Here is a 16,100-nt window from a genome sequence, read left to right as displayed (position 1 = left end):
CTGTAAATCCATCCATCCTAAGCCTCCCAGGCCACGTAGGACAGGCAGTGCTCAGCATTTCTCATGGATCCTACACACATTCCTCATCAGACTTTTAATTCACCCTGTAAAAAGATTACAAATAAACAGGATGGAAACAACAACCAAACCCAAAAAGCCTCACCACAACAGAAGTCAGTTTTCAATTCCCTGCTGCCCAGACTTAGGAAATCTGATCTGCACACTCACATTGGCACCTCTAAACCTCAACCACAACAAAACTGCCTGTGCCTGATGGTGCACAAACATGGAATAACAGATTATGGTGGAGCTGGAAACAGCAAGGAAAATATGAGAGGCAGATGAGAATAAAAAAAAAAAAAAGGAGAAAAAAACCAGGAGTGAGGAAGAAAGGAGGGCAAGGGAGCAATGGGATAAGATACATAAACCTGGTAAGGTGCTTAGCAAGGATTATTTACGTAATAAACATTCTAGATTAGTCCCAATGCCCACCCAACCCAACCCACTGTCAGACGTGTAGGGGAACACTGGGGTAGCTCCTCCAGTGGCTCCTGACATGCTCCTGCTTTTCCTTAGTGTTGGCTACATTTTAAAGCACTGGTAAATCAGATGTTCAAGAATGCCCTAAAACAGGCACTGAGGAGCAGTGATGGGGTGGGATAAACTCCCTGTGCCCCAACCCACTCCAGTCTGCCCACTCACAGCTTCCAACCACAAACCACTCCGAGGGAAAGCAGCATGTGAGACCCAGCCAAGGATTTGGGACAGACAATCGGGGTTAGATCATTTTGGTAGATAAACCTTTGGGATTGATGAAGTCAGTTTTGGATCAGTTTGCTCCCAGGCATCTCCATCCGTTTGTTATTCCACTTTTTTGGCAGCCCTTCCAGCAGCTCCCTCCCTCCCTGCCACACTGTCAGCAGGAGCAGGACCACAGCTGAGAGCAGAGACAGCTGAAGAGCTTGGAAGTGCCAGCTTTGCTCAGAGACTCTATAATTACCATTAGCTTTTTAATCATGGCCTCAATTCAGATCTGGGACACCAATCAATTTTCTCCTGGCATAGGAGGGGAATGGGCAGATGGAATAAAGGATATTTCTTACTCTACGGCTTTCTTATAGACTTCAATGGCTTTATCCACCTCCCCCTCCAAGAGGTGGATTTTCCCCAGCATCATGTAAGTCAGGTCGTGTCTGTTGAGCTCCAGGGCATTGTTGAGCTGGTCTCGTGCCTAAAGACACAACCAGAGAGAAGAACAAAAACTGGTGAGTGATTACAGAGCCCTCAGTGAAGCAGCAGCCCGAGAGCAACCCCCAGAGCCAGGGAAGAACAGCCAACCAACACCCCCTGAGACGTGGAACACAAAACCCAGCCCAGATAATTGTTGGAACAAGCTCTGCAGCAGCAGCCACGGGCTTTTAGGGGCAGGAAAAGGCAACAGGACGTGCTTCAAGCCAAGCAGGAGGCAATGGCCTCCCAGGGAGGAGAGGAGCAGGGATCCGTTCCTGGATTTGAGCTTGTTTGGTTTGGGGAAGCTCCGGATTTGTCAGGTGAATGGGTACTTTACAGCCTTTTCTTCCCTAAAATGCCTTTCCAGCAGTGAGCATGGACTGCCAAGTGAAAATCCCAGAGATGTGAGCAGGTCTCAGTTTGGAAGGTGTCAGTGCAGACAGCAAATCCCAAGTGTGAACCTATACTCCAGAGCTTTCTGCTTTACAGGGATGTCTCAAACAGGGAATGCAGCTGAGGTTTGCTGCAAGGGCCACAGCACCCCACTGGGAAGAGCAGCAGGGCCACACTGGAAACAAAAAGGTTCTAAATGCTGGTTTTTCCCTTACAAACTGGATCAGAGGCAGCTCAGTGTTCACCCCCAGCACTCAAGGGATGGGTAAGTGAGGAGCATGCTCAGACTGAGAATATAACTCCATTTCAGCTTCCAAGAAGTCCTTTGTCAGCTCCAAAGCTAATGCAGTCAGTGCTGCCCACACTGCAGCTGTGCTCTTCTGTGACTTCTGCTCCAGGCTCGGGGCAAAGGGAGCTTCAGACACAGGAGCAAACCCCTTCCATGGAGGAAAAAAGGTGCCTGTTGCACCTCCAGCAAACCAAGCCCAAAACTCTTCCCTCTGAATCCTGCCAGACCCCAGGGGCAGCAGGTTTCCTTTGGGAACTCTCCCCACGAGGTACAGCAGTTTGAGATGGGGAAATGGTTTGGGGCTTTACCACCACACTTCTTGCTTCAGGAGGATGGATCTGGATTGCTGCTCCCACAAAGCCAGCACTGTTCATGGGTTTGGCTCTAAAAGGCTCAGAGACAGAAGCAGCTCTTGTTGGAGCACAGCTGGTTTTCTGTCTAGTTTGAGGTTTCTCAAACATTGCGTTTAAAACCAGAAATGCTCCCTGAAAAATCCTGAATTTCAGAAAAAGCCTCCTGCTCTTCCACAGGCTCCCTTTATCCAACCCCACTGACTTGGAGCTGACTCAGAGTAATTCAACAGACAAATGGGAATAGAGACAGCTCACAAACCTTTGATCCCAGAAACAAACGCTGAAGTAAAAAAACTTCCTTCATACCTATGACTGCAAATGACCCACTCCAAGCTACCAAAGACTGTGAGATTTCTGGGATGCTTCCTGCTTCCCATTGGCATTACCTTGTTGAAGTGTTTCAGGTACATGTAGCACACACCCAGGTTGTGGCTTATCTCCTGTTTGAAAAAAGAACAAAACCAAATCAGCACAAGGTATGAAATACAGAATCTGACAGCAGCAACAGGCAGCACTGACCTGGATCACAGACCCCTGTGCCTGCCCACACCCTTCTTGCTTTGTAGAGCAAGTAAACCTATAAATTCAAGTTCAGGCACCTACAGAGAATAAGTGGGATTGTACACAAAAGATCACAGTCCACTGAGACAAAAACCAGAGAGACAAATCTCTCTTCAGAGAGATGAGGAATCCCTCTTCAGAGAACAAAGAGCACAGACTGGTTTCTTCCCCATGCTGTCACTCTCTCAGACTACAGATGTTGCCCTTATGGGTGGCTCTCAGTCCAGCTGTACATCATTAGGATATGCACAATGCCCAACCCAGCTGGACTAAACTGGAAGATGTGCCTAAAAATTAGGCAAATCAGAAGCTGAGCACCAGAAGGGCTGACATCCCTCTGGCATCCTAAACAATTCTGCACAGGGTAGGAAGATCATCTGGAGATCCTAAACACTCTGGTAACACCGTAGGGACCATCCATGCCTCTCATTCCTCACCCACAGTTTAACAGAAAAGCACCTGGCACCTTCCCCATCCCAGCACATCTTGGGGAGCTGAAAAGCAAGGCCCCCATTCCTTTTTTCTATCCTGGTGAGCATTTCACTGCTTCACCAGCTCAGACAGCCTTGACCTTCCACAGGAAACTCTCTTATTTCCCCATTAACCCCCCTGGAATGGTGTTTTCCTCCACACAGCCTCTCCAGCTGTGTAAGACAGTACTGAGCAATGACTGCTGGTTGCTGCAGTTTGCAGAACAAGGGAAGAGCACAGCCTGGCTCTGCTTCCAGTGCTGAGCCAGGAATGGGGAATAACTCATCAAAATCCCCACTGACATCTGCCTGCTGGGATGTAAATAGGGTTACAGGATGCCAAGCACTGCAAGGAGCTTGGTGAGCTAAGGGAATGCAAGTGGGAAAAAGACCCAGAGCATAAAAGGTTTCTGAGTCGTCTGGCACAGGGTAAGTTGAATAAAACCAAAGATATCCTTGTATCCTGAATTTTACATGTACTGAGCAACAAACAGATGAGCTCACATATTGCAAGCCTATCTTAGAAACACTCCTGCAGGCAAAACAGTCACCTGCAAAAGGCTACCAGGCCCTCTCACCCAGTGTCACACTCTTCCCTTTGCAACGCTCTTTCTTCTCTGTCTTATTATGTAGGAGGGCTAATTTAATCATTGCTGCTGTATTTTCAATCATGTTTTGCATCACAAAAGCTTTCCCAATTACTCAAGCGAGTTTTAATAACTGAGGGTTTTGAAACTCCCAAACTCCCCTTAACATACAGCTCTGGTCACGTTCAAACTGATATCTGCAAAGCTCAAGCCTGTTGTTGAGTTCTCTGTGGCCCAAGACGAGGTGTGGGGCTTTGCAGGTGGAATGGTGCCTGGCTCCTGTGAGCCAAACCAGGCTCAGAGCACAGGCAGTGTGAGCTCACCTTGCCTTGGGACAAGTTTGCAGCTCCTACAACAATCTGCAGCTCACTGGACACTCACCCAGTCCTTCTCATCCAGTTTTGCTGCTTCATTGTACACTTCAATGGCTGCCTTGTGCTTCCCCAGGAGAAACCTGCAAAAAGGATTTCAATTCTTATGTTCTCCTTGCTTTCAGACCCTGCTGTGCAACCACTGTCACCTTTGCCAGTGAGAAATGATGCTATTTGCTGGTTCTCCAGAGAGCTGCATGAGAAGCTTAAAATCTCAGCAATCTCAGCTCTGCTCCCTCTCAGGGCCAAGGTCATCCATCCTGACATTACTGGAGATGCAAGGAATGAATTCCCAGACTCTGCAGCCTGCCTTTGTCTCCAAGGAAAGAGACATGTGACCTAACAGAACATTCAGAGACAGAAGGGGGTCTGTAGGGCAAGTTTGCCCAGCTCAGGTCAGCACCTGTGGCTGTGAACTAGAAATCAGTGTCACCTCTCTGCTTAAAGCCCAAAGAAGAAGAAAACACAAAATCAGCCAGGCAGATAAGAGGGATTCTGCTTAAAGAACAACCCACGCTTCTGGGAGCCAACCCAAGTGTAGATAAGGAGGAAACATGTCTGGAATTAAGCAGCCTGGCAGAAAAACAAAACATGGAAGGTCCTGGGTGGCACATCAAAGAGAAACAATAAAACACCACTCACAGGGATCGTGCCACCTGCTTGAGGTTGTCAGCGCTCCGTGGGTTCAGAATGGAACATGTCTGGAAAAGTTCAAGAGATTCTTGAATCTTCCCCTCCAAGCGAAATATCAAAGCTGTAAGACAACACAGAGCAGGCAAATTAGTGCATTATCTGCAGGGAAAACGTCCCTCTGACAGCAGGGAAAGAAGGGGGGATATGGATTTATTTTAGCAACGCTCCTTTGGTCCTTCCCCTCCTGCAGCACTCCAAGGAGATGTGTCTGAGGGCAGAATGACAACACAGGCAAAGGACTCTGCCTGCCTGCAGAAATCTGGGGGGCAGAGTAAAGGCTTGAAGCTTCAAACCCTGGGCAATTCCTTGTAGAGATGCAGTCTGGATTTCTCCCCTCCCCAGATTCTACAGTGTGTCTTTGGCCAGCAAATCTCTGCTGTCCTCCCCACCACAGCACTTGGAATTGGAATGCCACGTTCTGGGGGACGTTTTTTAGGGGACAGAGGGCGGGGCAGGAAGAGGAATTCCAACCTCAGAAACAACAGTGAGACAACAATCACCTGAGGTGGAGATTTCTAAGAGAAAACATAACAACTGTAACCCAGTTAAACACACCTCAAGGCACTGAAGGGCAAGAGCTCACAGTCCAAGGAGGAATTAGTGACAGAGAAAACAGAAAACCTAATCTGCCCATTTCAGGGGAAAATCCTCAACTCCAAAACTAGATGGAGTAAGCAGGGGAAAAAAAACCCAGATATCTTTTACTCAACAATTTTATGTGTTTCCCTCACCTGTTCCCCTTCTCACTGTTCACTCCATCTCAAATCAGGGGGGGGCCTTACTTCAGCAAAATGAACTTCTGGACGTACCTTGGACGTAGACAGCGTATTCACAGAGCCCTTGGGACTCCTGGAGCTGCTCCTTGATGACAGCCTGGAAGGACAGCAGTTGCAAACTTGCATCATTTTAACAGAGATTTGATTTCAGTCACAGAAACCACAACCCCACCTGTAATAAGGGCACTGGACTGTGACTGGGCCAACCCCAGGGTGCCCAGGAGAGCACTGTGCCAGGAATACTGTGGCCCTCTCAGTATTCCTCTGTTCATTCCTATTCCCAAAGGTAATTAGATACTACCTGGGGAAAATGCCACGAGGCATGTCTGGAAGCATCCTCTGCTGATAAGGGTATCTGCTCCAGGCCATTTGTGAAGAAATAAATTGAATTGGAGCAACTGCAGCTGAGTCAATGAAAGCCAGATGAACAAATGAGGAGTGCAGGGGGGAAAAAACCTGATGGAAATGTAAATTCCTGCTGGCTGCATCCATGCAGCAGCCAGTCTGGGGTGAGGGTGCAGTTTGGACATAATCCATAGTCACAGGTGACCTGAAATTATAGAACTGGTCAAAAAGAGTGACTTTTGGGAGGATGAACACTCTGGGTAAGAACAAAAGGCATCAATTCTGCACTGAGACTCCACTTTTGTGCAGAAGTGGAGGAGATACAGGGAGGGAAGAATAATTCCTGTGTGAGCAGTAACATGGTGCTCATCTGGCACTCCAGATGTGTGTGGTCAGTCCCAGCAGCCCCTGCCTCCCAGAGGGATGTAAGTGAAGGACCTGAAAACTGAACCTCAAATCCAGCACAGTGGAAGGAAAACTGTTATTGGGAAAGTTATTACTGGGAAGATATGAGTTGAGAAGAAATTATTGAGAAGATGGAAAGTTATTACTGAGAATCTTCACGTGGAAAAAGAGAGGAAGGAAAAGGAAGAACAAACCTGGGCTGCTCTTCCCTCACCTGCATCTGCTAATTTATCTACATAATTCACAAAGTGCATTATTACAGAACTCAGAAATAACCACACATCTCAATTTGGATATTCTGTATTGCTCCATCTGCATAAACCCAGATTCTCAGAGCAAGAGAGGGCAACAGAGAGCTGTCTTTTAGAGAGATCTGATTAATTCTATAAACCCTAAAAAAATCCTACAGCAAAAGGCCTTGAGATGAGAAATATGATCTGTAATCTCAGCTTTCCCCCCCCAGTTTATTTAAGCCACAGGCAGAATTTAGACACACTGGCAGGAGACCAACCAGTCCCTGTGTGATCCCAGGGGATGCTGCAGCCACAGGCTCTGTTTGCACCTTGCTGGAGTGGCCCTGAGAGGGTTAAAATCAGTTCAGTGCCTTCATGGGGGAGCTGATGTTGGTAAATAAACAGCTTTTAATGGCCATCTAGAGCACTGAAAAATAGGAAAGCTTTTAAAAGCAGGTTAGAGAGGGAGCATTTCAAAGCACTGAGTGGGAGAGAGGAAAATTATTTAGTACCACAGGTCACTTGTTTCTTAATTAAGTCTTAAAAGAAATCTAATGGATTTTAACAAGTGCCCAAACTATGCTGTAACCAAGGAGTTCACAGCAATTTAGGCCTTGGGGGACACTGCCAATACCTCTTTTGGTTTTGAAGGCATCAGCCCCAGGTAGCAAGTTTGGGAATGTCTCTTCTTATCACATCTAAGGGCATCCAGGTTGGATCTGTAACCCCAGGTAACAGCAGGGGGGGAGACAGACACCCCCCCCCCCCCGGGGCAGCTCAGCCCTCCTAGAGCTGAATCACCTCTGGAGGTGCCTCTCCCTCCCCAGGGACTGATGAACCATCCTGGCATGCTGAGGTTCCTGTTTTTGGGACAAACCCAGCCCTCTGAGCACACACCCCTCACATCCAGGACAGGAGGGAAGGTCATTTAACCTGCTGTGGTCTGGTGCCAAACTCCTGCAATCTTGCTGCAGAAACTCTGGTTTGTGAGCTCTGAGGAAAAGCTGTGCTGCCTTTTCCTTGGCCAGCAAACCTGGCCTGCCAAGCAGAGGAGTATTTATGAGCTGTCTTCTCCCAATCTTTCCCTCCCTATTTTCCTTGCTTCCCTGACCAATGAAGACGTGCAGAAGTCGGTGTTGCCATTATATCATCCACTTGTTATGTCCCTCTGGTTTCCTGAGCTGCACATACTTTTCTTTTCTGTACTCTGTGACTCTACCAATAGTCAACTTACACCAAAATAATCCAGCCAGATAACAAAAAAGGGAAACTATTTTCTGTGCAGAGGACTAGTCCAACTTTTGTTTATATCTGTTCAAACCAAGATCTGACAGGAAATCACTGTGCTGACAATCCAACCCTCTGGCTCCTTCAATTAAGAGCAAAATGCATTTCCTCAGCCTGTCCTTTTCCTGAGCACCCCCAGGAGCTCTCCAGCAGAGAGACAAGTCCTGACCAACCTGGTGTTTCAGAAGACAAAAAGTCTTTTCAGATCTTCTTTGTACATGACAGAATCTGAATGTGAATTCATTTCCCTCCTCCTGCCTGGTGCTGCATCATCTTCATGTCTTCCTCTTAGAATCATGGAATGGTTTGGGTTGGAAGAGACCTTAAAGCTCCACTCATTCCACCCCCTGCCATGGCCAGGGACACCTTCCACTAGACCAGGTTGCTCCAACCCCCATCCAGCCTGGTCTTCATCATCTTCCATAGCTCAGATTCATTTTATCAGGAAAACACACTGTTTAATAATAATTTGCCATTTCCTTAGTCAATGTACCATTATAATCCCAAATAAACAACCACTTCCAAACCCAAGAGGAATTAAAGGGTGCAATGGATCATGTGTAAAATGAAAGAATTTTGCCCAAAGGTCAGCAAGATATTTTTTATTTACACTTGGTGGTAACGTTTTCCTCAACTGGAGTGTTTTTCAAGCATCTCTGTAGTACCATCCAGAGACCTGTACTGTGGAACTGAGTTATTATCAGCTTGGAAAACCCCATCCATCACTTGGAACAAGAGAGGTTTGCAGTTCTTTCAATTTTCCCACTCCTAAAGACATCCTGAGCTCACAGATTGCTCCAGAGAGCTGCACACACGGATCCTGAAGGCAGCCAAGGATTTGAGAACACTGGAGTCATTTTACTTATATTTTCTCTCGGTCCCCTTATTCCAAAAGAAATAAGGAAAGAGGGTGCTTTGAAAACTGTCAAGAAAGCTATTATTTTATAACAGCAGTAAAATAATTCCCCAGGGAGGTCCCGGAGGCAGCTCTTACCTTGCACTCCTCGTAGTCCCTGCGGACGTAGAGCAGGTAAATCAGCCAGTTTTTCCTCTCCAGGATCGGCAGCTCCGGTGCTGTACATGTAAAACATCCACAGAACACAGGGAATCAGCCTGAGCAGCAGAGAACCTGGGAGAGAGATTCCCAACCACCCCAGCTGCCAGCACAAGGCAACTAATTGCAGAAGTGCCATTGCAGCGGGTGGTGCAATCAGTGATTTCACTGGAAGGCTGGAATGTGGAAATCCAACCAGGGTCTGGGTTTATTTTACTTCTCAAACTGGTGCAGAAAATGTCTTGTTCAGGACAGACACTAAATAAAAGCTCTTAGCAGAAAGCTTCCACCAGGTCTAGTGGAAGGTGTCCCTGCCCATGGCAGGGAGTTGGAACGTGATGGGATTTAAGGTCCCAACCCAAAGCAGCCTGGGATTCTAAAAGGCCTGAGGCATCAGCTCCTTCTGAGCAGATCCTGGAGCAAACAGCTCCAAGCACCGACCACGCACACGTTTTAATTCAACAGCAACACACACATTTTAATTCAACGGTAATGCTCGTTCAGGGGAATTGGATTTTTTCAGATATGCAAGAAGCAGTTCGGAGGAAATGAGTTGGACTCACTTCTTGAAACTGGGGCAGAAGAATCAAAGGTCTTTAGAATAAATTTCTGGGAGTGAACGAGCAGGAAACGGGCGGCACACACAAAAGGAGACGTGGGAGATGCTGCCGGTCTGAAGGTGTGAATAATTTAAAGGGGTCAAACTCAGTTCTTTGAAACTGTGAAGGGACTATGAAAAATTATAGATCTGAGCTCCTGTGAAGCTCCTGGCACAAACACGGGTTTGATGCAGTGGAGGAGGGAGCCTCGTGCTCCAGCCCTTGCACGGCGCAGAGCTGGCAGCAGTAATTATGGCCCATCACGGAGGGATGTTGCTTAGCGATCCCCACGCTGGGCTTACACGTTTAACTCACCGCTCTGCATTTCATTAGGGCTGCAAATGCATTGCCGGGCCCGGTGTCTCCGGTTCAGAGGCGGCGGAGCGGTAACCATAGCAACCGGCCAAAAAACTCCGTCTGCGAGGCAACATCGTGACACAAGTGCGGCAGCAAAGCAGGGAGAGGGCTGGGGGGACACAGCACCGGGACACCTGATCCCTTTGGAGCACGGCAGCCACACACACACAGCTCCAGGAACCCAGAGGAGCTGGGATTTGGGGTGGTCAGGTGGGAGGAAGAACAAACTCTGCAGCTGGAAGGGCTGGATCACTTAGGGAGACATTATCGGTGCCAAGTGTTGTTATCTTCTGGAAAGGCCGAGCTTTAATCACCTCTCACACACACACCAGGCTCTCCCCCACCACCAAACCAAGCCCAGTGTCACTGAGAGCTCCTAAAACCAACTTGGAAAATATTTTGTAAAGCTTTTCTCATTTTCTTGTATTTATTTCCTAAATTCCAGTATATCGAGTGAGATTTATATTAGAGCCGAGATTTCAGTGTGCACACCAGCAATTTGAGGTCAAATACCTTCTAACCGAGGTTCAACTACCCTAAAACAAATAGAAAACTCCCAGTCCAAACAAAAAAGTAATCCAAACAAACACAAAAGTAATCCAAACAAAGAAGTAATCCAAACAAAAGAGCAAGCCAAACAAGAGAGTAGTGCAAACAGGCTAAGCTTACAGAAATACACGGATCAGGGATCAAAACGTTCCCAAACTCTGCCCCACTGTGGAATATCCAGATTTTTGTAAGTCAGGTATTTTAATATGTGTGTTCACAGATCAGGTTAATTGATTTCCGATGACTTTATGTTTTGCATTTGTCCTTCTGAGAGTGAAACCATGAAGGGAAGAGTCCAGAGGCTGCCTAAACAGCTACAGATGGGTTGAAACCCCACTAGTTCACCACACCCTGGACTGCTGCTGCTCTGAAGCCCCATTGAGGGGCTCCCTAATTCATGAACACATTGTAGTGACCTCCCCGTGTAAGTTGTTATGGGTGCCAGGGTTTGACAGAACTTTCTTTTCCGAGGAACAAGGCACCTGGGGGTGCTGGAAATGCACTGCCCCATCCCTGGAGGTGTCCAAGGCCAGGCTGGACAAGGCTTGGAGCAACCTGGGATAGTGGGAAGTGTCCTGCCCATGGCAGGAGGTGGAACTGGATGGGCTTTAAGGTCCATTCCAACCCAAAAAGCATTTTTATGGAAGCAGCTGGATTTGTGTGCCCTTCCTGCCTGGCATCTCCTGGTGCCAGTATCTAATATGAACCACCAAACCTGGCACACCTGGGCACTGCCCACCTTCTGTAAGCACGGATTTAGGGGCAAACACTGCAAACCCTATTTAACCACAGACACTCCGCTAACAATCCAAATTAAAGTATCCATCAGGACTTTGTGCCTACTGATGCAGCTTCAAATTAGAAAATCCTGCAACTGTCTGAAATAGGGAATAATCAGAAGACCCTCCAGACATACCCTACAGGGTCTCCAAGCATCTGTAAGCCACACCTTACTGGGAGGTTAAAAAGCACCATTAAAGGTTAAAACATGCACCAATGTTTAGGGCTAAGCTAAGAGGACAGAGAGTGGATGGAAGATTGGTTGTTCAATTCCTGAAGGAAAGAGCTTTTTCACACTTACAAGACAAGAGGGATGTTACACTCCACTCCCACGCCACAGAAATGCCTGCTGGGAACAGGGAGGGGAAGGAGTCAGTGAGTGCTGAGCAGAACATCAGGATGCAAAGAAAAAAAAAAAAGGGTAAAATCCAAGGAGCAGCCTAAAAGTGCTGGGATGGAGAGAAAACAGAAATCAAGACCCACCACCAGACCCAGGAGTGAACAACCTTCACAGCTGTGGAGATAAACCAGCTTGGCTTCCCCCAGTGATACTGTGAGCTGAGGATACCTGTGGAATTGGGAAAACAGGTGGAGTTTTTATGCTCCTAAAACTCATTTGGAAACAGCAACAAACCTGACTGAAGGGGATATGTACCTCCTTTTTAATTTTCTTTCTCCCCAAGACAAGCAAATTGAAAACAGGCAAACAGTTCTGATGATTTTCAAAACAGGTGTCTATACTGATTGTTTAGATTTGACCCAGGAACACATCTGATCCCCCAAAAAATGGCTGTGGGAAGTAAGGGTTATTACCAGGCTCTTTACTCTATCGAGATGCAGGAAGAATTAATGGGAATTATTGATACACCTTTCCAGAGCCACAACCACCCTGCCTGCATTTCTGATTTCCCACAGAGCAGTGGGATACCTGCTCCTGGTGCATTTATCTCCCTCAGGTTTGCTGCCCCAGCCTGCTGAGAAGGGCTGTCCCAGTGCAACGGGTCACTGCATTCTCCTGAGGAAAAGGGAAATACAAATCCCTATCTATTTGAGACTCTGGCTCCAGAGAAAGGGAATAAAACACCTTCCTCAACTCATGGACCTCCAGGAGTTTCTCCTATGTCAGTGCTGGATGAAGACACACTTTCCTTTGTCCCCTCTGGCAGAGCCCTCACAATAACCCAGGCACTGCAGGGACACAGGTTAGAAAATGGTAGTTTAGCTCATTCTAGCAGTGAAGAAACAAAAAGCCATCATTCTCTGTAAATCAATCTGCCCAAGTGCCAGTGCAGGGAAACACAATTAATCCAAAAAATTGGTATCTACAACGAAAAGAGTTTATAACTTGCATCACTGTCTTCTGGCCTCTCTTTTGTGGGATTACAAAAGTCCTGTGCCAGGGAGTCAGGCACCAAATGTATGATTAAATACCTCTGAAGTGTGTTTTGATTGAATTCCAAAGGGAATCCATGTGATCCCCCACCTTCTCGCTGGCCAGTGATTGATGGCAGGAGCCACTTCCAGCACTGTGATTTTTCTTCCTGACAGTGCTCCTTTAAGGGAGCCACTGGAGCAGAAACCCCGACAGAATTGAGTGAGATCATCAGGTTTGTATCTGTGCTGCTCTATCATCACTCTTCCCTTTATTCATCCTCTTATAGATTTTTCTCAAAGGACTGAAAAAAATAATAATGAGAGTTATTCCTTTTTGTGTAAACCTCCCTAGGAAATTATTTTGTGCTTGTATCTTCATATTGGGTAATTACAGCTTAGAGATGAACTATCAAACAGTGGGGTTTAGATTTAATAAAAGGCCTTTAAAATTGCTGTAAAGAGAGGAGGGAGAAAAAAATCCACTGAAGGCTCTTACCAGATTTCGTGGGGGAAAAATTATTGTTAAAGCACCAGCACTGAGAAGGGGCTCAAGAACATGTTTTAGTCTCATCATAATAAAAAAATCAGATTAGGGCCCAGCCCTCCTTACACCCCAGATTATTGGAAAGGGTCTCAGTCCCAGTTCACTCCAGCTTTGAACCCAATCTGCAGCAACCTGAGCAAGAGCAGCAAGAAGAGCCTGGAGGAGCAGCACAGGGGCAAAAGACTCAAGAAGACACAAAAAAGAACCAGTTATCAACCAAAATCCACAGTAACCTGAAGCACCCATAACATATGGCACAAGGAGAGGACAGAAGAGCTTCAGAAAAATAATTAAATATAAGTATTTGTAATTTTTCTTTACCCTGCAGTAGCCTCATGAGCCACAGTCTGGATCCATCGTGGTGGGTACCACATACATGGGAAAGGTTATCCAAAAGGACTCAAGTGTCCCTTTCCAAATTCTAATGCAAAATTCCATGTTGTAAAACAGCACTAAGCACAGAGGTATTTTCAAAACTAACTAACACAGAGGCAACACCTCAAGTCTCCATTTTGCTATTGAGGGAGCTGCACCAAAGAAGAATCTGGTAAAGACCATCTTAGAATCCCAGAATGAGTTGGGCTGAAAAGGACCTTAAAGCTCATCTCATTCCACCCCCTGCCATGGGCAGGGACACTTTCCACCAGATCAAGTTGCTCCAAGCCCTGTCCATCCTGGCCTTGGACACTTCCAGGGATGGGGCAGCCACAGTTTCTCTGGGCAACCTGGGCCAGGGCCTCTCCACCCTCGCAGGGAAGAATGTCTTCCTAATATCCAATCCAAACCTGCCCTCTGTCAGTTTGGAACCATTACATCTTGCTCCAGAGAAGCCCCAGCGGGAAGCTTGGCGGTGGTGAAGGCAGGAGGGATGGAGGTGATCAGCTCCCACCATTATTAGGCAAGGCTTGTCCCACCCCACAGCACCTGCACTGGGTTGGAGGTTCATTCCCCATTTTCAAGTAATTCAGGTCATTGGCTTATCAGCAAACTCCCAACAGCAGGAGGACAATCCACTTGTGGCTGCAGCATCCACAGCTAAGAGGCAGCACATGGAATTCCCTCCGGACTGACCCCCACCCCACCCCTCATTCCCAGCCCAGCTCCCCTGGGGATGTGTGCTGACACTACTGCCAGGGTTGCCATCGTTTCCACTCCCAGGGCATAGCTGTGGTTGCAGCCCACAATGAAGCTCTGTGCTCTCACATCCATGTTAAATAAACCTGGATGGGGGGGATGAGCCCAGCTGTGCACGGCTCCTCTTTGCCTCGAGCTTCGCCAGCTGCCAGCGCCGGGAATTACGGGTACCGTGAGTAAATCCAGGGACAGGGAGGGGATGAGCATCTTCTCAACAAAAACAACATTAGAATAATAAGGCACAAGCTCAAATGGCTTCTACAGAACAGCTCAGCACTGCTGGGGAATTGTATTTTCCAGAATAAGGTATGAAAACGGACAGAGAGCATTTTTAAACTCTAATATCAATCTTTTTATCGAGATTTAAAACTAACAGACTGCCTTGGTGTGAGAGGAGCAGCCTACAAATTCCTAGCACAGCCAAATATAACAAGAAATCCTCTTCCTTCCTCACACTCTTTCACTGAGACTGTGGCATTATAAATACATCAGAGCTGGGAAAGAAGCTCAGGAACGTTGCTCTTCCTACGCCCAGCTCCATCCTTGAAAATGGAGCCGTGATGTATTCAGAACTGGGGAATAATGAAAAACAACCCCAAAACCAGCCCCCAGAGGAGGCTCCGGGAGCTGCATTTCACTCACCGTCTGTGAGTGAATATATATGTGAGGACAGAGGTATTTGTGTGCACAGATACGTTTAAAATGGATGGAAACAGCACCAACAAAAGGAGCAGCCTTCTGCCGTAGCTGTTGGTTGCTTAATCCCTTTCTCTGCGCTCTCCCGTTTGCAAATTGCTGCTGGAACACCTTTAAATCAAGCCCTAAAGCCGGGTGGTTGCTCGTTATTTACAGTGGGCTGGGGTTAATAAAACCCCTCAGACACAGCCCGGGCTGGCGAGGGGCAGTAACTCATCCCTGGGAGCTGCCTCCCGTGGATTAATAGCTCCCCAGGACGCAGGGAAAGCTGGAAGCAGGCTGGAAAACAGCAGTTTAAACAAAACAAAACAACAACCAAAAAAAAAAGCACCATTTCTGACTCTCCACCTCCCCCTGCAGGAAAATTAGCCAAGGATAGATGGAAAATTGTTATCTTAAAGCTGATTTATACACCAGGGCAAAGAGAAAAAAAGGGCATTTTCTCTTGTCACTTAAAACAGCATAAATCTCAGAGTTGCTTGCTCAGATTTCAGTGGGTTTTCTGCTTTAGGACGTTTAAAGTTCTGAGTTACTCCAAATAAAAATGGTTTTCTTTATAAGACAAATACTTACACTGATTATTCAGTTAATTTGCCTTATTAATAGGATTCACTTATTCAATTATTTGTCTTCTACCGTGTGCTGCTCGAGTTCAACCTTCAGGTGAAGTGGGATATCTGTAAATAACTGCACACTTGTGATCCCCCTCGACCTCCCAGTGCCACAGTGAAGTTCCCAGTGGCAGAACCAGTTTGGATACTGGGGAACCTCTGTTAGCAGCACGAGGCTGGTGAGACACCACTGCCTCCCTGAATCCATCTGGGAAGGGGTGAGACCTACACACATTAGCACAAGTACATTATCCTGATCATTACCCCACCAAAAATTTGATTCAGGCTTGATTCAAGTCTAGAATTTGGTTCAAACACCGGGGTGAAATTTAATAACAGTCCTTTAAAAAGGAATTTGAAAAGGTATGGTCTTCTTTGCTTAAAAAATGAGAAGTGAAAGTCTGTTTGC

The 16,100-nt window shown here is 46.9% G+C and overlaps 1 protein-coding gene across 1 annotated transcript in view; it reads right to left on the bottom strand.

The window, feature by feature from the left end:
* The window catches only part of BBS4 (Bardet-Biedl syndrome 4), a 35,849-nt gene that overhangs the window by 10,956 nt on the left and 8,793 nt on the right, over positions 1 to 16,100 (bottom strand). Inside the window, exons 3-8 of the mRNA XM_032700430.1 lie at positions 8,988 to 9,067; positions 5,757 to 5,820; positions 4,897 to 5,008; positions 4,265 to 4,337; positions 2,652 to 2,705; positions 1,104 to 1,231 (exon numbers count right to left, since the gene is read on the bottom strand). Coding sequence (XP_032556321.1) covers positions 1,104 to 1,231; positions 2,652 to 2,705; positions 4,265 to 4,337; positions 4,897 to 5,008; positions 5,757 to 5,820; positions 8,988 to 9,067 — 511 coding nt within the window. The remainder of the gene's footprint in view (positions 1 to 1,103; positions 1,232 to 2,651; positions 2,706 to 4,264; positions 4,338 to 4,896; positions 5,009 to 5,756; positions 5,821 to 8,987; positions 9,068 to 16,100) is intronic.

This window comes from Chiroxiphia lanceolata, chromosome 12 (genome assembly GCF_009829145.1).
Source record: "Chiroxiphia lanceolata isolate bChiLan1 chromosome 12, bChiLan1.pri, whole genome shotgun sequence".
Taxonomy (NCBI): domain Eukaryota; kingdom Metazoa; phylum Chordata; class Aves; order Passeriformes; family Pipridae; genus Chiroxiphia; species Chiroxiphia lanceolata.
The sequence above is the reverse complement of the archived record's forward strand: the minus strand, read 5'-3'. Positions and strand labels throughout refer to the sequence as shown.